This window comes from Drosophila simulans, chromosome 2R, assembly GCF_016746395.2.
Source record: "Drosophila simulans strain w501 chromosome 2R, Prin_Dsim_3.1, whole genome shotgun sequence".
In the NCBI taxonomy this organism is placed as follows: domain Eukaryota; kingdom Metazoa; phylum Arthropoda; class Insecta; order Diptera; family Drosophilidae; genus Drosophila; species Drosophila simulans.
The window spans coordinates 12988072-13014073 of NC_052521.2; the positions used below are offsets into that span (position 1 = coordinate 12988072).

The 26002-nt window shown below is 46.5% G+C and overlaps 2 protein-coding genes across 27 annotated transcripts in view; one reads left to right on the plus strand and one right to left on the minus strand.

Moving 5' to 3' along the window:
• LOC6734653 (serine-rich adhesin for platelets) overlaps positions 1-16905 on the plus strand; it is a 34612-nt gene extending 17707 nt beyond the window's left edge. Inside the window, exons 4-7 of the mRNA XM_016168167.3 lie at positions 10621-10805; positions 12540-12768; positions 13372-13464; positions 15609-16905. Of these exons, the coding sequence (XP_016027824.1) occupies positions 10621-10805; positions 12540-12768; positions 13372-13464; positions 15609-16113 (1012 nt within the window). The 3' untranslated portion in view covers positions 16114-16905. The remainder of the gene's footprint in view (positions 1-10620; positions 10806-12539; positions 12769-13371; positions 13465-15608) is intronic.
• A 500-nt stretch (positions 16906-17405) lies between these two features.
• Positions 17406-26002, minus strand: part of LOC6734657 (PDZ and LIM domain protein Zasp) — a 54757-nt gene continuing 46160 nt past the window's right edge. For 8 of the 26 annotated variants that reach the window (XM_039292066.2, XM_039292065.2, XM_016181870.3 and 5 more), the window contains 4 exons: positions 19928-24347; positions 18471-18654; positions 18175-18414; positions 17406-18106 (listed from right to left, as the gene is read on the minus strand). In XM_039292066.2, the coding sequence (XP_039148000.1) occupies positions 18029-18106; positions 18175-18414; positions 18471-18654; positions 19928-24347 (4922 nt within the window). In that variant the 3' untranslated portion in view covers positions 17406-18028. Of the gene's footprint in view, positions 18107-18174; positions 18415-18470; positions 18655-18747; positions 19658-19927; positions 24348-25752; positions 25949-26002 lie in introns of those variants that run through there. The other 18 variants (XM_039292072.2, XM_016181882.3, XM_016181891.3 and 15 more) reach the window with 6 other exon arrangements.

Here is a 26002-nt window from a genome sequence, read left to right on the forward strand (position 1 = left end):
ATTTAGTTATTTCTCATTCAGAAAGGATGATTTCTCAAGGATGTGATTGTAGATGCAGTCCAGGGACTATTTGTTGTATGAAAGACATGTAGATCCTTTGGCAACTGTCGCGTTTTTCTGAGTGCAGATTGCTTTTCTGCGGCCAGCTCGGGTAGTTTTTATTCGCTTCGTTTCCGCGTCAATTTCCTTTAATGCGCTGTGGCGTGATGTCCCTTGGCTCGGTCGGTCGGAGATACTCAGCCCTCGTATCTGTATCTGCGTGTTCATATGTATCTGGCGGATACATGCGAGTGTGCCGCACTGTGTACCGTGTGTCTTCATATAACTCTCAATCAGTTTTGCGCTTTATGCGCATTTTTATGGCTTTTGCCCGGCTCAACTGGATGATGGGGTGTTGTTGTCTTGTTGTGCGCTTGTTGCTGCCCGGCACAGTATTTTATCTACGTAATTGAGTTCGTTTGCACATTAGCAGCAGAAACAACAGCCCGAGTTTTGAATGGCGGCAGGCTAGAATTATGGCCAGAGTAATTGGCGAGAGCCATGTGTTTTTCCGGATTGCCAAACGCGCTGCCCGCTGCCCAAATGATCCAATTTCGCTTGATTCGATTGCCTGACAGGCCGGCTATCGGTTTGATTCAATTCACGCAAATTAGTGAGCGCTGGCATTTTGATCCGGTGACGATAATGGTAAATCCGGTACATATTGCATTTCCACTCTGCCAAATGGCTCATTAATGCACATTATCGTTATGGAAATTCTATTAAAGTCTTACGACCTCTCATGTGCCGTTTAAAACCAGTCTCGTAGGTATACAATCGTTATGGCAAACCATTGACGATTATGCCAGTCCTTAACACCAAACGACCCATCATCGATGCAGCCCAATTTCCAGCCCACAAATAATCAAAAACTAATTGCCAAAAGAGCGGTTAATGGCAAGGGTAATGGGCCAGTTGCGTGCCGAAAATACTTAAAGGTGCCAGCAGAATTCGGCAGGTTATCGCCGGACCAGCAAAAAGAGTTGAAGGAAACTTTAGCTGAATCACGACTTTGGTACACTTTTGTGGCCGCAACGAAACGAAAGCAAACCGAAAGCGAGCATTTCAATCAGCTAACTGCCAACAGCTAACAATCCGGCAACGTGCCGGGGGCAAGGTGTCTTAGAAGCATCGCCAATCGCGTCCAGAGCCAGAGCTTCGCTGCAAATTAGCCACATTTATGAGCATGACCAAGTCGGATTTCCACAGTTCACAGTCGCCACAATGCGCACACTACCAATGGCTCTATAGTTATAGCCACAGTACCACCGATTTTTCTTCTGTTTTTTCTTTTTTTTTTTCAAATTGAACGAACGAAGCGCACTGAACGTGTGAACGTGAATTGGTAATCGATGAGCATTGGGCATGGCTGCGACTTTGCTTTTGGCCTGGCTATTTCTATGCTATTTGAGGCAACTACTACTTCCATCCAGAGCTCGGGGGAAAATGCTGCGGTACGTGCACAAGGTCAAGTTGTTTATGGCCAGCACTTGATATTTGATATCATCGCCAGTGCCGCCTGGCCACAATTTGGATTTTGGTCTTCGGGTTTTTATTGTTTCGTGTCCAGTTATGAATATGCATGGCTGTCTGCTGACTGCCTCGAAATTGATGTGATATTGAGCTGAACGATCGTTCTCAGGTGGAGAGTTCATGTGGCCTAATCATTTCTTACACAAAATCAGGCGATACCCGTGTTTGCTCAGGTTTTCCGTTTGAAGCACAAATTGTGTTTGGCCATGGTTGAAGAAAAAGGTAAATATACGCTTGACTTTGAGTGTGAACCATGTGCTTTTTTATGATCAGTTGCATTTCGCTGGAGCAGCTGGCAGCTAACTTATCTACACACATTTCGTTTTTTATTTCCCTGGTTTCGTTTTCTTTAATAGCCATCATTAACGTTTTATCAGCTAGAAATAAAGTGTACAGATTTTTCGTGAACACTGTTTTAAAGCCATTTCTAATTGGTTTGAGTCGCTCAGAGCTTTAGGGGCTATCTACATATCTGCAAACTAACGTTTTAACAAACACTTGAAATTCAATAATAAATTAAGATTTGTTAGATTTGTTAGGCTTTTTAAACTGAATTGCTTGCTATAAAGAATACACTTTCCCTGATAAATCATTCACACTTGTTTTTTGTATCCATGACAGACATTTAAATCTATTTCCCTGCGATTGACTTCGTATGCTGGCCATGTTCGGAGTCTAGTAGGACATATGTAGATATATCTATGCATCCGCATATGAATGCTGATGATTCTGGAAACGAAGGGTTATGACTTCGCCCCCCTGGAACCAGTATATCCATTCGTCTCGATTGTTTGGCTGCTTTTTGTTTTCCGTTTCTGCCATCACTTTCCATTTTCGACATTTGCAAATTTGCATTTTGTCTGTTATTGAATATGTATGACATATAAAAAGCAGACATGGCTGCAACAAAAGCAAAAGTAACAGAAACACCAACAGCAACAGCAACAATGTGAGCACATTTGTCCCACGTATTCATTTAATTTCTGCCGTGTATTTCATTTCAATCGGCTCGGCTGTTGCTTTTCATTTGGCGCGACTTTCGCGCACCGAGCACCAATTTGCATATGCCGCAGAAAGAGGCCGAAATATGGTTGGCGAAAGAGACGGATAGAACGATACTATAGAGCGGGAAACTATGACAACGCCATTTGATCTAAGCGTCATCTGAATGGGCAACGAATTAAAGCGGCCCGAAATTGAATATAAACTGTGTTAAAATTGAAAAGTCGAGCTGTTCTAACGGTACGTGTCCGGATTTTCCGGGAATGTCCTAGTGTTCTGGTGTCCCGATGTCCTGATGTCCCGATGTCCCGCTGTTCGGGTGTCCGCCGCATCCGCAAAACTCTGACAAAAGTCCGTGCTTATAGATGGCAGGCACGTGACCCGGCAGCAACATCAGCATGCCACCATTTGGAAGCTGAGAATTTAGAGCCAGGTGGTCCACGTCCACCTCTGGGTCCACCTCCATGTTCCCGGGCGGGGGAATAGAACCGCCCACTCCAAATTGTTTAATAGAAAAATTATGCACTGATTTGTATTTGTCTTAATCTGCTCCTTTTCGTTTCTGCCTTCGTGACTTCTTTTTGGCTCCCCATTGCCGTGTCATTTTCATGGCTGGATATTCCGGATGGAAAATCGACGGATACACGGGGGAAAAACTTCTATAAATAGAAAAACTTCAAGGAAAATCTTTACCCAACAAACTGAAACAAAGACAGCTCAACTTTATAATATTTTTTTGATTATTCTATCTATATTGATTGATTTGGCGGTTGGATTTGCATTCAATTCAATTTGAATTAATTTTACATTTTAAAATGTAAATGCAAAATTTCTTCGCGTGTAGGCAGTAGCATGAGTCTGACTGGCGCTTATGCAAATCGCAGCCAAGGATCCGATTCGAGTGGGTGGACAGCGGATCGGGGTGGGGTGGCTATGGCTAAGCTATCGATGGCAGCAATTTCCGGAGCGACCCGAAAAAAACAAAAGAGGAGCCAAAACGAAAATGCCGCCTTTACATGGCAGAGTGGCTCGTCGTAAAAACAAACTCCAGAAATCCGCCGCATCAAATTGGCAATGGCCGAGAAAAACAAAGGAAAAACTCAATTGGAAGCTACTGTGAGCAGCACTCAAAAAATAAAAATAAGGGTAGAGGACGGTAGGGAAGAGGTGGGAAAAGCCAGTTACGGTGTTACTGTTTTCCTGCTGCTGCCCCACGCAGCGCATTTCCGTTTGAGCAGTTGAAAATCCATCCCTAAACTGCAAAACTTTCCGCCGTAATGCCCCGGTTCGAATCCGCAAAACCGAGATCCAAGACACTGGGCGCTTCGATTTGTCAACGATTTGGAATCGCTTGCATTTTTATTGGCTCTGTCTGTGGCTCTGGAATTTCATTTCATTGGCCATTTCGGTTGACCTTCGTGTTGCGGGGGGCGGCGAGTTGGAATTCCTGGCGGGCGAATTCCTCCATAAATTGCTCACGCTTTCCGGGCAAAGTATTTGTTTTTGGTTTTGCATAACTCGAGACTATGGCTGTTATTGGCTTTCGCCGCGCATTTCTTGCATTTCTGAAATCGAAATTCAATTTGGCCAATGCAATGTTATAGATTTCCTACATTTGCTTGGAAAGTTCTCCTGCCCCTGTGCGGGATAATCCAATTTTTCACACCTTACAACATCACAGAGTACAGCCCGAGGTCATCAGGTGTCATAATCAAATAAGCTTCCACTTCAAACAGCTAAGTAATTAGGCGTTTGTACGGGGTAAGGCCAAAATGGGAGGAAAGGGCTGGGAGATCTGGAGGCCAGCGGCCCAGAAATGTTTATTAAACAACAACGTAATGAGTTGTTGACCTCATGCCGAGAATCGACGGCGATTGTTGCGAAATTCTTTTGTTTTCCAGGGGTAAACTCACACACACACACATTCCCTTACCAAGGAAACGATTCGCGTAATAATCAGAGTTCAAAATGGTTCAGCAGCTGGCTCTTCGATTGATTGGAAATAATTCCCAACCAGCTAATTGCAGCGACAAATTAAAATGGCTGTTTAATCGGTGATACGGATTTGTGCGCCTAGACACTTTGGAATTTAATATTCCCAAAAGTCTCTTAAAGTGTGTTATAAATAAGACACCTTTTCTCCCTTTTAAAGATTTTAACCCAACCAATTATGGTGTGCTCGCGATAAATATAAAATCTCTCAGCTTTTGTGCAGCGTAAATCAGATATTCCACAGAGGCTTGCTTAAGTATCTTGCAGATACTTTTGTATCGTTAAATTTGACTCACAACTGATTCAGTATTTCAGCCGACAAAGAACAAAGCTGACTATCTGGGCACTAGTGCTGTCATCTGCTCGCCGGGGCATTAATGTATTCTAATTAATGACAACTCCCCGATAACATCTCATGGGTGATGAAACTGAGCTAGTTGAAGAGCCCGCATCTTGGTGGGTAATAAAAATATAAATATAATAGCTCCCCACTGGCGCACATAATTTTGTCCACAACTTTCCAGCAAAGACCCCTCGCATTTCGTTGAGACAAAAGCGACCGCCAAAGAGAATCCATTGGGTGCTAAATTAAATCACTTGAAGATGCCACTGCGCGATATTAAAAGCGCATAGAATTCGAGGGAAATCGCTGGGCAGCGGAAAAGTGAAATAGTTAGTGGCCAGGGGACTGGGATGCGATGTGACCTACATTGTGGCCAACATTGAGAAGTTGTTTTTGCTGTTGGCAGCGTGATTATTGTTATTGCAGCCCATCATAGACGAGCGACAGCAGCCAAGTTGCAACAGCAGCAACAGAAGCAGTAGCAGCAGCAGCAGTAACAACAACATCGACGACTGCATGAATGAATGAGCAAACCTCATGATGGGCTAACGAGCAATTTAAGAATTTAATTTATGTACGTACATATAGCGACACAGATACATGGCAGACCCAATCCCAGTTCGAGAAATGCTGGCACTGCAGCAGGAGCAACACCAACAGCAACAGCAACATGCAACGTGCAACACCAACAGCAACAGCAGAGATCTCGCAGCCTAATGACGCAGCCACTTAAGCGGTTGCTATGTGTGTGTGTGTGTGTTTTTTTCGAGAGAGCGCGCCACATTGGCTGCGGTTCTTGCAGCAATGTTGCTTGCTACAACTGCGGCGTCGCGTCGGCAACATGTAAAAGTAATTGCCAACCCGGATGCTGCTACTCCATGGCCATGGCTGCCTGGCCGCCTGGCTGTGCCACATGAAAGCCAGAAATTAGAAACGGATCTCAAATTAGAAATGCCTGAGACGCAATGCCAGTGCGACTCCAGTTGTCGTTGTCGTCACGATGTTTGGCACTTGTTCCCTGCCAGCAACCCATTTATTTCCCACCCACCCACATGTCCACATATGCACATATGTACATACAAACATACGTGGGTGGCTAATGCCTTTTTTTTTTTTGGATATACGTACGCCTGTCTGCTGCAGTTGGCCGCACACTTGGCATGCTGCCCTATATTCCAGATTTGCTGCTGGCCAGAGGAGCAGGAGGAGGATTCACCGGGAGCCATGCGTGGGCGTCAATTGCTGGCAACTCTTGCGTTTTATGCATTCAAAAATTGGCAATAAACGTTGGCCAAAACTTTGTCTGCATTGCTGCACTCGAAACAAAAGTTCCAGCACTTGCCACGCAGATTTTGCAGAAGTTGCATGCCACTTTGTTTTACATTTTTACGTCTCTGGACATACTTTCCATCAAATCGCGATAGAATTTTAAATGTAAATGCCACCAGAATTCCTTAGGAAACCAAGTGATTTTAATAAAAGACACCTATAAAAACGAGGATGGTCATAAAAAATGCTGTCAATAAAAATGGTATTGCATTTTATCTGTACCTACTGGGTAAGAAATTGTAAACGTTTCGTAAACATGCTGTTCTACAAGAAATATTTACTTTTGCAACAGAAATGATTTGTTAGAATAAACATAATAGTATTGTTTGTAATAGTATGTTTTCCGAATGGCAGACCATTCTTACACTTGAAACCTGACATTTTCTGCGAGTGTAGAGCTATTTCCGCAGCCAATGGGCAGCGCCAAGTTTGCCATATAATCTTTTACACCCGCATTAAGAGCTCACTTGGCCCGACAGAATGGGGGCGGGGGAGTGGAGCCTGTCAGCCGCCGGAGGAGAGCTCCTCTGACAACTCAACTTGCAGATACTCCATTTTAGTGGATGAGCGGGGGACGCTTTCGAAGTCGTGTGCTCGAGTTACGCCCCCCAAAAGATACTGAGATACCCAGACACTGCCACCCAGCTGGGCTCTTTAAGGTGGCAGCTTGGGCCCTGGGTTAAAGCTGGAGCTGGCCGGAGTTTGCCTGTTTCGGAGCTCCGGCATCAGTCAAGCGTCAAAGCGTTTGCAGTTAACTGGAAAAACGTTGCCCAAGTTTAGAGACTCGCTCTCCGTCTTCTGCAGTTAGTAGGTCAGAAGTTTCTGCGGCTGTGTGTGAAATCGCTGCTCCGCCATACGTGTGTATATATCTAGATACATATATACACAATTATATAGCACAAGTACTATACACCCAACGTGACTTTGTCTCTTTCGCTTGGATATTTTATTGCCGTCTGCGAGTCTCGCTGTTTGCTTTCATTTTTATATACATCGCGGCAAAGAAACAACAACTGCGATTTTAATGCCGGGTGAATGTCATGTTCTGAGTCGCAGTCTCTATTGCTACTGGTTTTCATTTTATTTCCATTTAACCCACACACACACTTTTCGTAAAAATAGAATCATGTTTGGGCATTTATTCAGTTGCCTTTTCTTTTCGGATTCTGAAACTTCTAAGTGTCATGGAATTTAATAGAACACCTCGCACTCTATTTTTATGGAGGGAGGAGAGATTTATGGAAGTTTCCCCTTCAGAAGAACTATCCATACACAAGAAAGACCTCACAATTTGTTTCTAACATTTTGTAGAAGCCAATCCATCATTGTGCCGTCAACTTTATTTAAACGATTTATTAAAAAGAACAGAATCTTAGAGAAATATTTCGCAGATTTCTCTCTGTGCAGCACAGATCTTGTGAACTCAAATCACCCAACTTTAGCCCGAAGTACAAGCGAGAGAATCCCAAATGTCTGGCCAAATTAACACAGCTCGTAGTTCAGGCCCCGAAAACCCTTCTTGCCAAAAAAAAAAAAAAAAACAACAAAAGCTCGCAAAACAATGAGGGAACAGAAAAAAAGTTAGTATTACAAATCAGAACTGCGGCAAAGTTGAAAAGCGCGCTGTAATTATGGCCCCATTCGGAATGGAAAATCGGGGAGAAGGGGAAACGCTGTGATTGAAAGTTGAAAATGGGTTTTGTGGCCTAATCCGTCCTTCAGCCGGCAGCTGCAGCCAAAAAATTTGCTTTGTCAGTGGGCCAAAATGAGAAAAGCTATGGCTAAGTTTGGCTGTGATTTTGTATGTGTGTGCCAATGTGCCAATGTTAATATGCTTTTCCAGCTAATTATTTTCATTTGCTGCGCCCGCGGTGATTGCCTCATTTTCCACATTTAATTACATAAGTCGAGGTGAAAAGAAAGGAAAACTAAAGCTGAAACAATAACTGAAACTGAAACTAAGCGAGAGCGCAGAGAAAAGAAAAAGAAAAGCACCAATGAATTAAATAAATTATCAAATATACATGTAAATTGAATTTAACGCGATTTTCGCTTTCATTGTCCGCCGCTTCGCCTTTAATTAGTTTTCCACTGCCTTCGTTTGATTTCTCACGAGCGAACGGAAAAGCCGCTGCTCGGGGAATTGCCTGATAAATAAAATTAAGTTTCCATTAAACTTTGATTAGGCCTCCTTCTATTTCTTCTTCTAATTGACGTGCGGGTGCGAGCGGAATTAATGTCTCAGTTTAACGAGCTTACATAAAAACATGAATCAACGCTCTTCTTGTTGCTGGAGTTGTTCGTTGTTCCATGTAGCTAGTTGTTGGCGGATGTTGGACTGATAAATAAATACATACATATATAAAATCCCCACTGAGTCTTATCGTAATGAAGCCGCCTTTGTCTTTGACGCACTGAAAATTGCTTAATCAATTGGAAACTGTTCACTCGCATGCAAATGTCAAACTGACAGATGCCGGAAAGCAGAGGGAAAGGAAACGGAAACGCCATTTAAATGGAAACTCCGCAGAAATGAAAGTTCAGCGATAAGTGCGCGTCGAGCGCGAAAATGAATAAATACGCTCAGCCGATGGAACTGTGTCAATGTTGGCAATTACAAATTGAAATTAATAAATGAAAATTAAATGCAGCCGCCCGATTGAATAATTGCCACACTGACTGACTGCCGAACTGACTGAATGAGCGCTCAGCTGGCTTACTGTCCGTCAGTTACTAGTTCACTAGCTTCTAAGCCTTCGCTAGACTTATAAAGCGAAAACTGACCCTGAACTACTTCGGATACACATCGCACACATTTGTGGATTTAGATGCACTGAGGAAAACAAATGGAACGTTTCTATACCAAATTTGTAGGAAATTTCATGGTGTGTGCTTTACTAGGGTTCATTTGGAATACACAGCTGTTACTTCGCTGATTATAAAAATGTACTTAATATTCCTCAGTACATCTACCTGAACTTTTGCTCCGTGTTGTTGAGATTCCATATTCTCTATTCATCATATAGCAAGTGCGCAATTGCTGTGTTTACTCACATGCAATGGATTTTCATAAGACCCCAGATGGGAATGCAAATGCTAATGGGAATGGGTTCCAGTTCTCCGATTTGGACCGCCCCTAATTAGTGTTTAATCAATCATCTGATGCTTAGCAACATTCAATCACGATGGGGGGCTATCTGCAGCTGGGGAAGATACATCGATGTAGTTGAACTTTGTCACCGCATGTGGTCGTGATTGAAATGCCGCAAAGTGCTGAGATCTGAGAGATCTATGTGGGAACTTTGGGGTGTTTTGCTGGAATAAAGAACGATCTGGGGATGCGTGTCGTTAGAAACTTTTGAATAGGGCAAAGAATACATTGTTATTGTTCGGACTGAACTCACCTTTTGGCATTTCTGCGAGCTCATTTCCGAGGGCCTGAGCGATGATGAGCTGAAAAGATCAAATTTATCATGACACGACAACTGATGAAACATTCATGCCGCCGCATTACCGGAGTCAGAGACCTCGGGGCCATGGAGTCAGCCCTTTTTTGGCGGGGAAAGGGCAAACCTCTTCTTTAATGGCCCGTCATAAAAGTGTAAATCCCGAATACACGAAATACGGCAAATCCTTTGCCAGCGAGAACGGCAGCAAATTATTAAACATAAATTTCCGGTTGCCCAACTTGTTTACGGATGTATGTTTGTGCACGTAATTTTCCAACAATTTATCATCTTTTTGTGAAGCGGCTTCGATGACACATGCAACAAAAGCGCCAGACGCTTTTCCATCCCTCTAACAACATCAGCAAGGACTATAAATATATTTTCTCCTCTAATTGTTTGGCAAGGGTTTGGTTCGGTTGCTTCGTCTTGCCGGGTGTAGAAAACGCCTGGCCGTATCCTAATGAATTTACGCACACACGTCCTTTTTGCCTTTGTCGCCGTCTGTGTCGCATAAATTGTCCTTTCTCCGCAAAAATATTTTACGTCGTCTGCTTGTCTGCCTGCCTGGCTGGGCTGCCTGGGCTGCCTCGCCACCAAGGATGCCCAAGGATATTCGGAGGGATCCTTTCAGCTTGTTTCGTGTTGGCGGGCAGTGCGCAAATTTTTGGTCTTTTGCCTCATAAATCATCAAATTACAACAATTGCGCACTCGCTGCGCTTTTGTGAAGGGAAACCCAAGGATAAAAGGAAAAGGACCTGGCGCGAGACGTTGCCGTTTGCCAATTTGCTGCGCAGCAAAGCATCTGTTGTCCTCGCCATTCCACCTGCGCTGCACGAATTTTCCATGCCACCATTTTGTCTCCCACCATTATGCCCCTTGCTATTTTCCAGCTGCCTTACTGAAAATCTGTTTTCCATTCTGCTCAATTCCAGATCCCCCTCGGAGAGATCGGGCAAGGGCTGCTGTGGCCAGTGGTTCGCCGGACCGCCGCTGCGCGCCCTCATTGCCGTCGTCGCCCTGGGGGGCGTGGCCTGCGCCCTGGGCGGAGCGGCCTTGGGCGCCACAGGACTCGCCGGACCGCCCAACTCCCACCTCACGGCCGCCCTGCTAATGATTGGTGAGTGAGACTTTTATGAGATTCCATAACAGTAGTATAAATATTTGTAAAGGGAAAAATTGAAGGTCTAAAGAATAATGGGGATCGGGCAAAAATATTTATCGCCTTTAAAGTTATTTACATTTTGTTTTAGGCCAAAAAAATTGGTTGTAATTATTCAATAAATATGCATTGAGCAGTAAAATTTATCTGTGTTTTTTTAAAGCACTTTTTTTTTGAGTAAAATCCATCTTAGTACATTTTTTTTCAACCGAAATGATACCGCTTAAAGTAAACATGTATTTATTGTCGCAAATTTGTTCTTTCTGCTTTAATGTTATTTTGCAAACAAGGGAGACTTCTCCCCATTTATTGAAAATGCATATCCATTTGAGTTTTCTGAGCTCAAAGCGAACTAGGCGTTTACGTAATCTGGCAAAAATCGAGCAGGGAAAATGGCATTAAAGGCGGCAACGAGCGCCTTTTGATGTTCACTGATGTTTACACAAGTCGCGGGAACGACTGGAAATCCCCCTGGCCAGCGAAATGGCAAAAAGGCGAAAAGGCGAAAAGGCCTGTGTTTGCTCACAATTGTTACAATTATAAATGCCATTCGGTGCTGTCCGTCGTTCGCTGCTGGGTTTTTCTTTCACGCTGAAAAGGGCGGCGGAGGAGGTGCCCCAGTGTCTATTTAAGCACCTTTGTATCCCACCGTGTGTGTGTGTGTGTGTGTGTGTGTGTGTGTGTACCTGAGTATCTGGCTTTGTGCGATACCTCGTGCATCTGCTGACCCAGTTCGAAGAACAAACAAATTTGCAGCCAGACAAGCCAACTGTCAATATTGCCAGAGCATTTAGTTCCGGCTGCGATTTCTTTGGCCATGCCATCGCTCTATTTGGTGTGATCAACAGGTCTGCGCAGGTAGTTGAACCCCAGCCCAGCTCCACTCCGAATTAAATGCACTTGGGAAAGCTCTTTTCTGAATTAAAACGTCATCGATTCCGAGTCTGCCAACTTTTCGGGCCACTCATGAATCATTCATTACGCAATCACTGCCGAAAGCGGGGCCAAGTGCAGAGCTCTACTACTTGACTACTCACTTTTATGTGCAAAGTCTGCAGTCGGAGTTTTGGTCTAATCAATTGCCGGCGCGTTTAGTTTTAGCGCTTGCGAAGCGTGACATTGCGCCATTTTCGGTGGCAATTACCGAAAAGTTTTCAGTCCACACAGTCACTACAGTGTATGTATGTGCGCGGCAGCATTTTACATAATTTAATGGCAATCAAGCCAGCCAGTCAGCAAATCTCCAACTATGTACAGGCACATAATGGAGCTGGTACTGGTGGAGTCCCACCATCATCATCATTATCATCATCAACATCAACATCACGATGATGGGCGAGGTCTTTTTGGGGTCTTCGGCTTTTGTGCGGAGATGTCACAACGCTCATGACAATTTTCGCTAATAAAATCGTATGCCTAGCTGGCAAATTTGCCATGATGACATGCTCCACTGAATGGCTCGTTTGGCCGGCAGGAGGAAAAGTGAAAGTCTGGCATGATTAGGCCTAGGCTGGATTTGGAGCTTTAAGTGGAGCTGTAATTGCGTGCCACGCCCCCCTTGGGAGTGGGCTAATTAATGCTCGAGCTAAATGGATAATCGGGAGGGGGCACTTGGGGGCGTTAACCGAACTCTAGCTCTAAAATTAAGTCCGTTTCCACCTCTCATTTTGGATTTTTTCTCTTCCATTGCAGGAGTTGGCGTCGTTTTGGTGACTGTAAGTGGCGCCGCCTGGCGGATGACGGCGCCGGGCGGCCAGAGCTGCCTGGGAATCGGCCTGGGCACCAGCGTGGACCTCGGACGATGTGGCCGGAGGCCCTGCAGTCGCGGTGGCGGAGCACCGCACGGTCTGCTCTATCCGGAGTTCCAGCACCGCCCACCGCCGCCCTCGTACCAGGCCAGCATGCAGGAGTACCGGCTGAGGTGAGTTGAGTGGAGTGCCATGAGTACCAGGAGTAGCAGGACTACCAGGACTACCAGAACTGCTGGTGCATAAATTACACGCAAGGACAGCAGTTGGTGGCGGACCTGCGGCTTTCGTCCGCCACTCGCATGTCCTGGCGCAATTAATTGCATTATGCATAATTATGCAGCAACCAGAGCGATTTGTAGCTACACTGAGACTATACTATTCGTATTAAAAATATTTCGATATCTTTAAAAAAGAGAGAGAGAACTATAAAAACTTTTTCTAAAAGCAAAAACACTCTTTAACACAGTAATAAAATTAAATCAAAAATAAATACAATCTTGCTCATTTTAGAGTGTACAATCTTGATCATAGAAAAGTGTCCTCATCAACCAATAAGTAAGAACTTTCTGTTGTAAATGACAACTATTGTTTATAAAATATAATTGTTTTTGGAATAGTAGATAGCCCCTCTGGTGGTCAGTGTATCTATTGTCAGTGTCCACATCCACACCATCACACCCTTAACCCTTTGGCTGGCCGCCTTTTTCCTGTCGTGCCATGCCACACAACTACAACAGCTACTCACCCGAATCCTTTCCGCTTCTCTCCCGCAGACTTTTGCTGTTGGACCGCGATCGCCAGAATGGCGTGGTGCGTGGAAATTCGCCGCCGCCCACTTATCGATCTCATGCGGGCAGCCTGCTGAGGTAAGTACTTCCGTTTCCGGCGCAATCCTCCCTGCAACTACTGCCCGACCGCCTCCGTTTCGACTACTCCGTTCCGCCATTCGTGAGTTATTTGCAAAGTTTGGCGCCTGCCAAACCGCAAAATGTTTTCCAGACTGCCAAGGAGGTGGAGAGCGCGTTAAGGAAAATTGGGGATGTAGAATGTGGGAGCATTGGAGATCTGGGATCTGGGGTAACTCTGCTTCGGCGGTTTGGCTTTTGTGCGGTTTCCGAGGGTGTCAACATTGACACATTGCTTTTCGGGTGTAGAAGTTTTCGAGTAATTTTCGATTTTTCCCATTCAAGGAGAAGATTCGAATCGAAAGATAGCCTGATGATGGCAGCAAACACTCTCCAATTGATTCGGCAACTAATTGAAGAGATAAAGCAATCCACCCTGAATATATATGAGCAATCTGATTGCGTTTCGCCCTCCAAAAAACATGACTCAGGCCAAGGCCATTTAAATGACAAGGACTTTTCCGAAAAGTGGGTGGCGCTGGAATAATTATCGCCCGGAACGCATAATGTTGGGCTAATGAGAAAAGTTGATTTTTATGGCCTACAAATTACTGCTGTAAGGAGAACAAAGGCAGCTTGAATTTGGTATTTAAATATTATTTGCAGCTCGTTTTAGAAAATTGCCATTCAAACCGTAACGTATTTATGTCAAATTAACTTACTTCACTCGCACACTTGAATATTTATAATGTGTGTAATGCAAATGGAAAGGCAACAGGGAAATCTGATTTCGGGGCTTCCCCGCACACTTAGGTTAGCCAAAAATGTCAGCGGAAACGGAAGGAAGAGGAAGCAGCCAGGGGAAGTATGTCAAAAAGCAAAACTTATGCAAAGTGTGTGGCAAGAAATCACAGCATTCTTCAAGGCAGGCAGGCAGGGTAAATGTGTGTGTCTGAGTTGCGTATTCAAATGACGTTAGTGTTGGTGGCGGGGGGAAAACTGGCAAAGAATTCAGGGAAATTTTGCAAAATATTTACACACACGCGCGCACATCTGAAGAGCCTGCCAAGCCGCATAACAAGCAGACCGTAAAGATGGTAGGTTAGGGGGCGAAAGGGCGAAAGAGGTAGAGGGAAAGATGTCCTGCGTTCCAAGGACGGAAAACTGTCCTTGCTGCTGGCCAAGTCAATTAAACCAACAAAGAGCCGACCAAAGTGCTGCGAAAATTGCCTGTTATGCACAGCACATCACATCACATCACAGACCAGACCAGACAATGGAGGCCAACATATAGATAGGCCCGATTTCAGGACAAATCCTGGACGATGACTTATTTTGCTGTTTCCGTTCGCCCGGCGTCTTTGTCGGAACAATTAAATGCAATTCTACATACTCCAAATTGCTCCATACAATTTGTGCGAGCTTCTCGAATTTTGAGAAATCAACCAGCCACGCCCACAGAGACAGAGAAACGCCCCCTTTGGAGCACTCGGCAGGCCATTATGTGCAGATGAGCGTTTGAGTGTTGACTTTTGTGCTCTGCCGACTGAAGTGTGAATTGTCTGTGATTTGGGTTTAGTTCCCCGACGAACCCTCACCTAAAAATAGCTCCTTTCAAAATCCTCCCCTTGAAATCTTTTTACCTATCGCCATGCACATGGCAACAATTGCCACAGCGGCCTTTTGTTATTTAAATTGACAAAGATGAGAATATAGAGAATAGACACACACGCTTATGTGTTTGAAAAGGAACGGAGTCGTCATATATCCTATACATACTTAAGCCTGACAACGTTTGGCTGCACTGTGCAAAATTTCTAAAAAGAAAAATTTAAATTTAATGTTTAGTTATTGTGATTCGTATTTGATTACAAGTATCTTCAAAAAACTAATAATTATAGTAAGTAATCAAAATACATAAATTAAAATAACTTAATAATATTTAATTGAAATTGAATAACAGATAATTTAAAATTATTGGCCAGTGCACTCGAATAGACAAATCTCATAGAAATTCCCCTTTGAAGAGACCCTATCTCATGGATGCAAATTTGTGCATTTGGTTAACATATTTGCCATCTTCTTATGCCCGAGAAGGGCAAACAGAACCGGATTGACTTTGGCTCATGTGTAAATAATTCATGCTTTGATTCACTTACTTCCAGGGCTCCACTGACCACCCTGAGATCCGGAATGGGCGGAGGAGGCGGCGCCGGGGGAACAATCAGCAGCAGCATGGGCGGCTCCGAGTACAGTTTGCCGCCCAGCTACCGCTCCAGGAATGCCACGCCCGCCAGTCTCGTGTGCAGTGAGCGGAACATCGAAACGGCTCCGTCCGGTAGACTGCTGGCCAACGAAGATCTGCAGCTGCCGGAGCCGTCGGTGGTGGAGCAATTGCCGGACTACACGGCGCTGCAGTCGAACACATTGCTTACCTCGGCCATCGTGGAGATAGAGTCATCCAATCGTATACCGGAAAGAGAATCCAATGCTACCACGGCCGGAGCATCGAATGGTGCGGCGGCGATGAGCAAAAGCAATGATCTGGTGACCATTGTGACCATATCCCAGTCACCCGGAAGCACCCACAGCCAAACGCAAACTGAAACGCAAAATCCAGCTGGCCAGGCCAGCGCACTCGATCAGATCGATATATTGGCGCATCTGTAGCGATCGAACTGAACGGTTGGATACTTCAGATTCAGACACTCGTTAACCCAAAGGTATTTATTTGTACGGAACTCAAGCTGCTCCTAAATGAATGTAATGTAACCCCTATCTGTAACCTGTATCTGTAAGCGGCGTTAGCTGGTAAGATGTTTGTTGTACTTGAATGTGTTGAATTTATTTTTGTAAGCATTAAGCAGATGCGCAGCGTAGTTATTACGAATTCTAGATACTTGCAATTATACATATACGCCTACCCATTGAAGTATTAAAGTATCCAAAACGAATGAAAGAAATGTTAAAATTAGTACATGAGAAACTCTGAGCTCAGCCAACGACTATTGAACTGTAAATACGACGAAATTTCGAACGCATTTCTAGCAACTAAACTATAAACCAGGCCAGAAACGAAGAGCAAATACTAAGTATATAGTGTATGTAGGTATGAGTATCCTCGGGATATGCATAACTCGCAACGGAACGCTACGGTGACAAATTTGGCGCGCACTTTCGGAAACCACGAATATCCAACTGAATACTGAACTTCGATGTCGATTTCGATTTCTGAATGCGTTTCGCACAAAAACAAAATAGGTAGACCTACCCCTAATGATATGTAAGTTACGACTAATTGTACGCGTGTCCTGCACGAGTACAACACACACAGATACACACACACAACATCCAAAACAAACACTCGAAAACTAACTTAAAGTCCTTTACCGTAATGTGCAAGGCAACGTAAACTAAACATGAGAAATAAAACCCAACAAATCGTTGAAAAATGCCACAAAACCCCAAATTGTTTTTCTTTCTCGCACGAAGGGCGTGGCACATGCCTCCACGTCCTGATCCTGCTTAATCTACCGTGAATTTTGCTGCCATCGCCAGGCCTCTGAAGTTTTGTATTCAGAGCGGGGTAAAAATCCGAGTTTCTCGGAGTGGGGTATTCGGAGTCCCAGCGATTAACACCCAGCACAGCACAGCCCATCACCCAACTCACTCACACCTTAGGCCGAGAGCCGAAAAAATAAAATACCAGGCTCAAATGAAACCAACAAAAGTTGGTTAAGCATGAAATTGATGTAGAAGTGCGTGCCCATGTGTCGGTGGGCGGTAAGTATGAGTGTGTGTGTGCGATGGTCGTACGGGCGGAAAACAAAAACTGTTGCATACTTTCAGGCAGCCTGTGGAATTCGTGTGCGCAGCAAACCGGAAGTTGCCAACGATAATGACATTACACGGCGAGTACATTATGATTGCTGTTTACGACCATCACAAGAGAAAAGAACTCATTTTTTAAACGCGAAAAAGATTTCGAAATTTATTCACTTGCTGATCATTTACAATTTACAATCGAATTATGGATAATTTACAACATAAATTTAGAAATTAAGTAAGCAACTGCCTGCTGACAACCTCGTTTGACATCTCTGATTAGCCCGATTCTACGCTGCCAATCGATTTGGGAAATCCTCTCGCGCGATTTGTTAGCTTTTGGTTACGGGTTGATCAACAGTTTTCAGGCTCAACTAAGTAAATTAACTCTGGCCACAGTACATACATAGTTATCTGGGGTTCGGTAGTTCGGTTATGATACGATGTTTGAATAAATAATAGTTGTGTGGGACATATAATTTGCTAGCTAATTCGATTTCGTGTCGTTTGCAGCTACTGTTTTGATTTAGAGCGAATCGATCATCAGTTAAAATTAGGATAACATTTGTGTGCACAATTCAAAAACAAATAGAAATAATAATAGTTACGCATTATTCACTCTGACAATTGCAATAATAAGCATTAGATACGAGTTGGGAGCAAGCTCCCGTATCCAAGTAATCCGAAGATTGTGATAGATAGTTGGTGTTGGTTAGTGTGCGTGATCCCTGAAGTCGAACAAAATCATCTGAGTTGCGGCTTAGCGCGCGTGATTCTTGCAGAAGGGACGTCCGCCCTTGTTGTAGAAGCTCTGACCCTCCAGGTTCTGTTTGCAGAACTGTTAAATAATAACAATTTTATATTAATAATCGTTATAAAAAGAAATTTACTTAAAGAACTACTTACCGTGCAGTTGAAGCATTGGCTATGGTAGTTGTGGTTCAGGGCCTCCACCCATCTGTCGCCAGCTTCCACGGGGAAGCCGCAGGCGAAGCACTTGGTGGTGAACAACTCGTTCCAATCGGCCTCGCAGTACGCGTTTCCATCCTCCAGGAAGAAGGGCCTGTTGCCAAAGATCTTGCCGCACTGGCCGCAGGTGAAGCACTCCGGATGGAAGTGTTTGCCAATGGCATTCAAACAGTCACCCTATGCCATACCATTATTAGTTGGATGAACCAATGGAGTTTAGCTTTAACACTCACCTTAATCTTGCCAGCGCACTTGCTGCAGGTGGGCGCCAGGTACTTCTCGAAGCAGTACTCGCAGTACAGATCGCCCTTCTCCTCAACGAATCCAATGTCCTGCAGCGGACGACGGCAGTTGCCGTTCACACAGATGAAGTGATCCGGGCACCAGATGCGGCCCAATGCCGTAATGAAGGGCCCTCTGTGAATGTGAGATACCAACAAATTAGTTTGGAAATTTAAGATAGTATAAAACAACAACAAAAAAAACGAACAAATGGCAAGCTGTACTTACGAGGTGATCTCCTTGTTGCACTGACAACACACGGGACGCTTACCCTCCTTGAGCAACTGACTTACGGCCCTTTCGTTCTCCTCCGACATGGTGGTTTGATCTTCGCTGTGAGGTCCCAAGGCTTTAACGGAAACACTGTATGTGGGTGCGCTGCCCTGGCTGGCATTTTGATTTCCCGCTTGCCCTCCATTCTGAATACCATTTTGAGTGGTTACAGAGGTGGCATTGGTAGCACCCAGCTTAGGTTCAATGTAGGATCTTCGATCAGCAGCATGCGTGGCACCAGTGCGTCTTAAATTGTTCCTAAATGCCACCGGTTCGGGTGCGTCGATGGCCTTGCCACCATCGCAGAGATCAAGTATCTTACCCATGGGATGCTGGGCTGGTAGTTCCATCTGTAGGGTTTGTTCCAATCGAGGAGCTTGCGGTTGTGCCTTCTGATTTCCCACCTCAGTGGGCAGATCCTTCTGGGAATGTACGGCTATAACAGGTTGCAGTGCAACCGGCTGTGTGGGATCCAGGTTCTTAAAGTCATCGAGATCTAAGCGCTTGCGAACGATCATTGGACTCTTTGAGAGATTTGAGCTGCTATTGCTGCGCAGACTTAAAGTGCTACCTGCATGCGAAAGTGGACCATTTTGTCCACCATTGTTGGCAAGTCGTGCCTCCAGCATATTGGTGATGATTTTGCCGGCTTCCTGCATAAATGCTTGGGTTTTGTCACCCATATTTATCTTTCCAACGGATTCAGCCAGCATGGATGTGGCGTCCGATTCCAGTTGGTTATCCTTTTGCAGCTCCTGGGCGGGTATGTCAGTTGCCTGAGGATGGGGGCGTGGCAAGGTGGCGAAAGTTTGAGGACTAGCATGCAGATTAGTGGACTTGGCAGCGCTTTGAGCTCCTGTGGGAACTGTAACAGAATGGGGGTAAACAGAACACAAAAAAGCGAATGGGTTAGATTGGTGGCAGGCAATTAGTAGGGCTGGCGGGTATCAAGCTTATCAGTAGGAAGCTGATCCCAAAATATAATATAATAACAGAAGATATATAACTGGCATATCAAAGATCAATCTCAAGGTGTTGGGAAGCGGATTAGAACCATTCAAGGGCACAAATAAATAACAACCATAACATTAGAATTAAACTTTGAACACAACAAACTCTGGGATGCTCTCTTCACCTGATCTGCACATTGCAGCTGTTGCACAGTGGGATGCGCACTCCGGGTCCGGCTGCCTTATTCAGGATACCCCTGCCCCTCTTGGGCGCCGAGGTGGCTCCAAAGGCGCCAGCGCTCTTTCCTCCGGCACCTGGGGAATTATCCACATTAGAGTTCAAGTTCAGATCGCTCAGGTCTGGCGGAAAGACAGCGGGCGCAGGCGGAGCAGCGGCGTTAACGGCGTTCGCTATCACCGATTTTGGAACAATCGGAGCTTTGAATGGAGCAGTAGCTTTGGTTGGAGCTGCCGATGGAACAGGAGCGGGAGCATTTGCTGATCCTGGAGCTGTGATGGAAGCGATGGATGGCCGCGAGGCCAGATTAGGCTTGGTAATGCTGCCATTGCTGCTCCTGTAGGCCGTGGTGGCCTGGTTATTAGTGGTGGTAGTAATAGCAGAAGCTTGGGTTAGACTTTGCGACGATCTCGCGACGGATGCTGATGCTGAAGCAGATGCTGATGAGGATGAGAGCGATGAGGTGGTTGCTTTCGAGCTGCTCGCAAAGGAGCTCTGCTGGACCGATGAAGTTGTGGCTTGGTAGCCCGAGAAGGCAGACCTTTGCTGCTGTTGCTGCTGCTGCTGCAGGAAACCCGGTGGTGGTGCCGTTAGCATCTTTGTGGCCGCCGGAACAGTTGCATACCCCGGAACTATAGACTCCGCGGGAGCCGGCTTGAGTGGAAACTTCGAGTCAAAGGTGGGCGATCTCAGGTTGGGAAAGCAGCCCTCTCCGAGAGCAGAGGCGCGGGCACTAATAGCCTGCGATTGGCTGGTCAGACTGCTAATCTCTTCCTCCATGCAGGAAAGACGCTTCGCCTGACTGGCCACGAATCCCGTCTTGCCGTATGAAGAGCGACGTTCTGTATCCGACTGATTCTGGGACTGGGATTGAGCCTGGGTCTGGGCCTGGCTGATGGACTGCGACTGGGCCTTCGATTGACTGACAGATTGGGAGCCAGTTCGGATCTCAATAGTTTTAGCACTCTGGGTGCGTTCAAACTCCTCGGTGACCTTACGACGTCTTTCGATTTGGGTATTTCCCACCTGGCTGCGTGTCTGACTCTGAGTCTGCGATTGAGCTTGCTGCTGCAGCTGAGATGACTGCTCCCTTTGTTGTATGTTCAGGTTGCCCACCCTTTGTTCCGTAATCCTCTCCGGTTGCTGGTTATAGCTCTGACTGGCCGACTGGGAACTCTGCTCGGAGTGGGCCAAAAGTTGTCCCTGGTAGCTCTGACCAGTGGTTATGGAGCCCGTCTGCAAGCGAGGACCTCCAGACACGGACAGAATATTCGACTTGGTTTCCGGTTCCTTCATCCTCGGTGCTCGAATGGCATTCAACGGATTTGGCGGTGGTCCTGGAGCCGGAGAACGTGTTCTGTCTGGAAAAGGCGAGGCGTTCAGTTCGTTGTAATTCCTGGCATGGGTGGCCGAGCACTCCTCGAAGACGAGCTTCTCCTCCGTCTGGTAGAAGGGCACAATTGGAGCCGGCTTGTTGGTCAGCGACGGGGTGTACGGCCTGGTGGGCGTCAGGGCCTGATCCGGTCGCACCAGTTCGTCTAACGGTTGGAAAGCCATCGTTACTGGACCCGATCGATCCTCAACAATAATGGGCACCGACAGCTGCGGCCGCCGTTCCTTCTCCCGTTCCCGGGAAGGAGCAACCACAGTTGTCGGCGCAGCAACCTGGGCAATGGGTCTATGTACAGTGGAAGAGTCACTAGTAACTGGTGCTTTTGGAGCATCCACGAATGCCAGCGGTACGTTCTCGCGCAGCTCCTGCGGTTCCGGAGTGCGAATGGGACTCTGGGTGGGCAGCACCGTCCAGTTGCGCTGGTACTTGGGGATGCTGTCCGCCTTGTGCAGGCCGGACTGTACGGCTTTGCCCTGTTTGGTCAGGTGGCTTAGCGGGGAGGGCGGCGGGAACAGGACCTCCGAGTGCTCGAGCTCCTCGGCGGTCTCCTCGATCAGTTCGTGGGCATCGAACTGGCTGCTGCAGTAGCTACTTTGTACAGCGATAGCTGATGGGCGAACGGGTGTGCTGGTGGGAGCTGGAGCTGGAGCTGGAGCTGGAGCTGGAGCAGGTGCGAAAGCGGTAGAGGTGTTGGCAGGTGGGACTGTGGAAGAGGAGTTAGAGCAAGCAGTCGCTTTGGAGCTGTAGGAAGCGGAACTCTGAGACTGGGCATTGGCCTGAAGGGTTTGGGTCTCAGCGAGTGTGGTTTGCGATAGCAGAGAGTGTTCTTGTTGTTGCTGTTGGGTTACTTGTTGGGACACTTGTTGCTGTTGGGTTCTTTGGGTTACTTGGGAGTGTTGCTGCTGTTGGGTACCCCGTTGCTGTTGCTGTTGTTGCTGCTGTTGATTAGCTTGAGGAGGTTGCTGTTGTGACTTCTGGGTGAGATGCTGCATCTGTTGCTGCAACTCTTGGCTCTGGACGCACTGCTGCAGTTGTAACAACTTGGATTGCTGCAGCTGCTGTTGGCTCAGGAGACTCTGTTGCTGGTTGGAGAGCTCCCTCTGAAGTTGGGTTAGCTGCTGGCCCTGCAGACCCGAGAGCTCCTCCTCTTTCTGGTGGAAGTAGTCCAATCTTTTCTGGTTGCGCTGCTGGGCCTTGAGGTACTTCTGGTACTCCAGATCGGTTTCCTCCTTAAGCGCAGACACTATCGAGGCTCTTGGGGTGTCGGCCACACTTCCAGCATTAGAAACCGTGTTTGAGGACAAGGGTTCACGCGATGGCTGGAATGCTTGCATGGCCGCAAAGGCGGAGGATTTCCGTGGCTGATCTCTCCGCGTTTCGTAGTATTCCACGGACTGAGGAGGTTCCGGTCGGATTCCCAGCTCTTCCTCGTGATCCAGCACCTGAAATTCACGCTTCTTGAGTTCCTGTTGCTTTTGCTCCTCGTCTACGCGATGCATAGCATTCTCGGGATTCAGGGGAGTGTAACCACGTTCTGGGGCGGTGCATAGGGCATCACACATGCTCAGGTGCTCTTTGGGGGTGGGCAGGTCAATCATGTGGATGGGCACATCTTTATCGAAGTGACCTTCAAAGGGACGATCGGGAGCGGTGGTTAGAGCACTCACAAATGGTGATTTGGGTCGGTAATCCTCCCTCAAATAGGGCTTCGTGTCAATGGGTGGTGGCATATAGGGCTCGGTCTCCTCTGGAAGTGGGATGCCCTGGTCAGCGGGAGGGGCGAACTTGAGCTCGAACTCGGGAGCAGTAACCATAGCTTGGCTGAGTCGGGATCCCCGGGGAGGAGATTCCTTCAAGGGAGCAGGTGATGGCTCAACGGGAACTGTTGCCGGTGGAGCAGCAGAAACTTGTGGAGGAAGAGGTTCCGGAACCTCTTGAGCTTTGGCAGCTTCGGCGTCGGCTGCCTCCGCTTCAAAATCATCACCACAAGGCCGGGGAAAAGGACACTCCACCAGGTGGAAGGGAACTTCCGGGGCTGTAGTCAAGACTCGAATCATGGGATTAATCCACTCCTTGGGCATTGGGTTGGGAATCTTGGTCGGAGGTATTTGGCGCACTGGGGCAATCTCAATCTTAATCTCGGGTGTGGGCTGGAACTTTCGTTCACTCTCCAGGATCTGGCATCGCTGTTCGATGACAAGACCCTCGCGATCTTCTACAGCTTCGGAGGCTTCCGGTATGGTCTCCAGTTCCACGGGTAGTTGGGGTAACTCCTTGATCTCGGGCTCATCGTTGAACACAACGCGACGGGTTGTAGGAGCAGCAGGAGCAGGAGTTTGAGTGGGCGTGGTCACGGGACTGGGTGTAACCTCCCTTACCATATCGACCAGTTTGTAGGTGCTCAGAGGCACAGCTAGGGAGTCCACGCACTCTTGGGCACTTCTCCTGCCGGACGGATAGTCCTGTATAGAATCCTGGTAATCGAACTCTGAGCCAGATTGCTCCTGCATTTGATAGGCCTGCACCTGGGCTGCGTACATTCGCTGATACTCCTCCGAAGTGGTGGTCGTGGTGGTCGAGGTGGATGTATAGCTATCCGAGCTAGACTCCTGTTCCGCCAATTGGCGGGCACTCGCGGTTGTTAGTTGTGGTGCGGAGTAACTCTGCCACTGGGGAGCTCCGGTGGCCGAGGTCCCAACTTCAGGCTGCGGATCTAGTCGAGCAGTTGCACCTCCAGGTGGCAATGGAGGCACTTGCTGCACCGGATTCGAAACCACCACATGTTGCGTCTCCGGTGGGGGGATATAGAGTGGCGCCGCGGTGGGCGCCAAGTGGCTATCATCCTGCGGCGGTGGCCAGGTGAAACTAGAGCCACGCTGCGATTGACGACTTGCGGCCAGGGCCACCTCGATGTCCATCTCATAGCAATCCTCCTCCTCGAATTCCGGCTGCAGTTCCTCCACAGCCCCTCCACCTTTCCGATGGAAGGGTCAGACAGCAGGGGTCAAGTGTTTTTGGGGGCAGGTATCATTTGTGTGTTTCAGGGAGCATGGTTAGTTTGGTTTGTTTGTTTTTATTTGGCGGACAGGGCAAATATAAGAGCAGAAAGAAACAAAAGACAAGCGCTTGTTAGTCCTTGGCACTGAGAAAGCGGCAGAGCGTTGGTGTTGGATCAGTTGGATCAGTGGTCAGTGGTTCGGTGGTTCGGATCAGTAGTGGTGGTGCAACGTTGACAGCGGCAGCGGATTCGAAGGCGATTTAAGACTATATACACAACTTGTTCTAAAAACTACAAGGCAATTGGCGGCAAAAAACTAAAGCAACTCAGTCGTGATTCAGCTTGTGGTGTTTAGTGTGGGTAATGGTCCCTGGAGTGGTTCGAGTGTCTCAAGTGGTGTATGGATGGTCAAGTTGAGGGCACACAGAGTCGAGCAGGAAGACGGTTAAGTCAGGCAACTCAATCGAAGCGAGGCAATGAGTGGATCGGAAAAGTTTCACGCCCAACCCCACACACCCCATTGCAATTTGTTGACAGACAAACAAACAACGGTGTATCGCTGGCCGTATAAAGAGGGAAAATATTAAATGCGATTCAACAATAGTCGCTTTATGCCCCCCCCCCCACCCCCCTCCCACCAAGCCGGGGCAAATAAATTTTTTATTTCTTATTTTCAGAGCCATTTTCATGGCGAGCAACAATAAACACACGCGTACACACACAAGGAGCGGGGAAATTCGCCGCGCTAGGCACGCATATTTACTTCCATTTTTTATGGGACCACGTCTGACTCCCCCCCCTCAAAAAAAGAAGGAAAAAAAACGAAAATATACAACAACAAATGGAGGCGCCCCAGCTCAGCATTGGGAAAATGGCGTCGACAGGTAGTCATTGGATTTTATTATGCATAATTCGGTATTGGCTGTAATTTCGCAGAAATTGAAAATGGCAGAAACACACGACCAACACGAGGACAAAGGACCGTTTCTGTGGCAGAAACAAAACGGAAAACAAACAGGCCAACGAAACGAAATTATTGCCGCAAATATTTTGTCATATCAAAAATGTTGGCAGCAGCAACAGAAAGTTTTTCGGCCATAATAAGAGGCAAAAGTTCTTCTTTATGTTTATTATTTTTGGCCCTGTTTTCACCCCCATTCTATTGTTTTCTTTTTTTGTTTTTTAGACAAAAGGCATGCAAAGTTGTGCAAGAAAGGAAATTTCTTAGAATAGCAGGGGACACAGTTCGATTAGTACTTATGTATATAGACACAGATATGTATCTGAGAAAATACCATATATCTTAGAGCGCTTTAAGCGGTATGCGGTTAGGCACGAAGCATTTATACTATGGTTCTTATAAAGATCTTCATGAGGGTTGTTCTTTGAAGTATATATTCGCAGTTTATTGCTTAAAACTCATAGTATTCCAATCAATTTAAGAAGGTTTTAATATTTAGGTATTTCGTAGAATTTCCAGTATTTCGCCAACTTTGCACGCCCTTTCATTTGCGGCTGTGTGTGTTTGTGGGTGTGGCATTGGGGGATATTCTAATACGTGTAGGGGTAACCGTAACCTAAAAGAATCAGAAACCAAAACAAAAGTTATTCGTGGGATAATGGCTAATGGA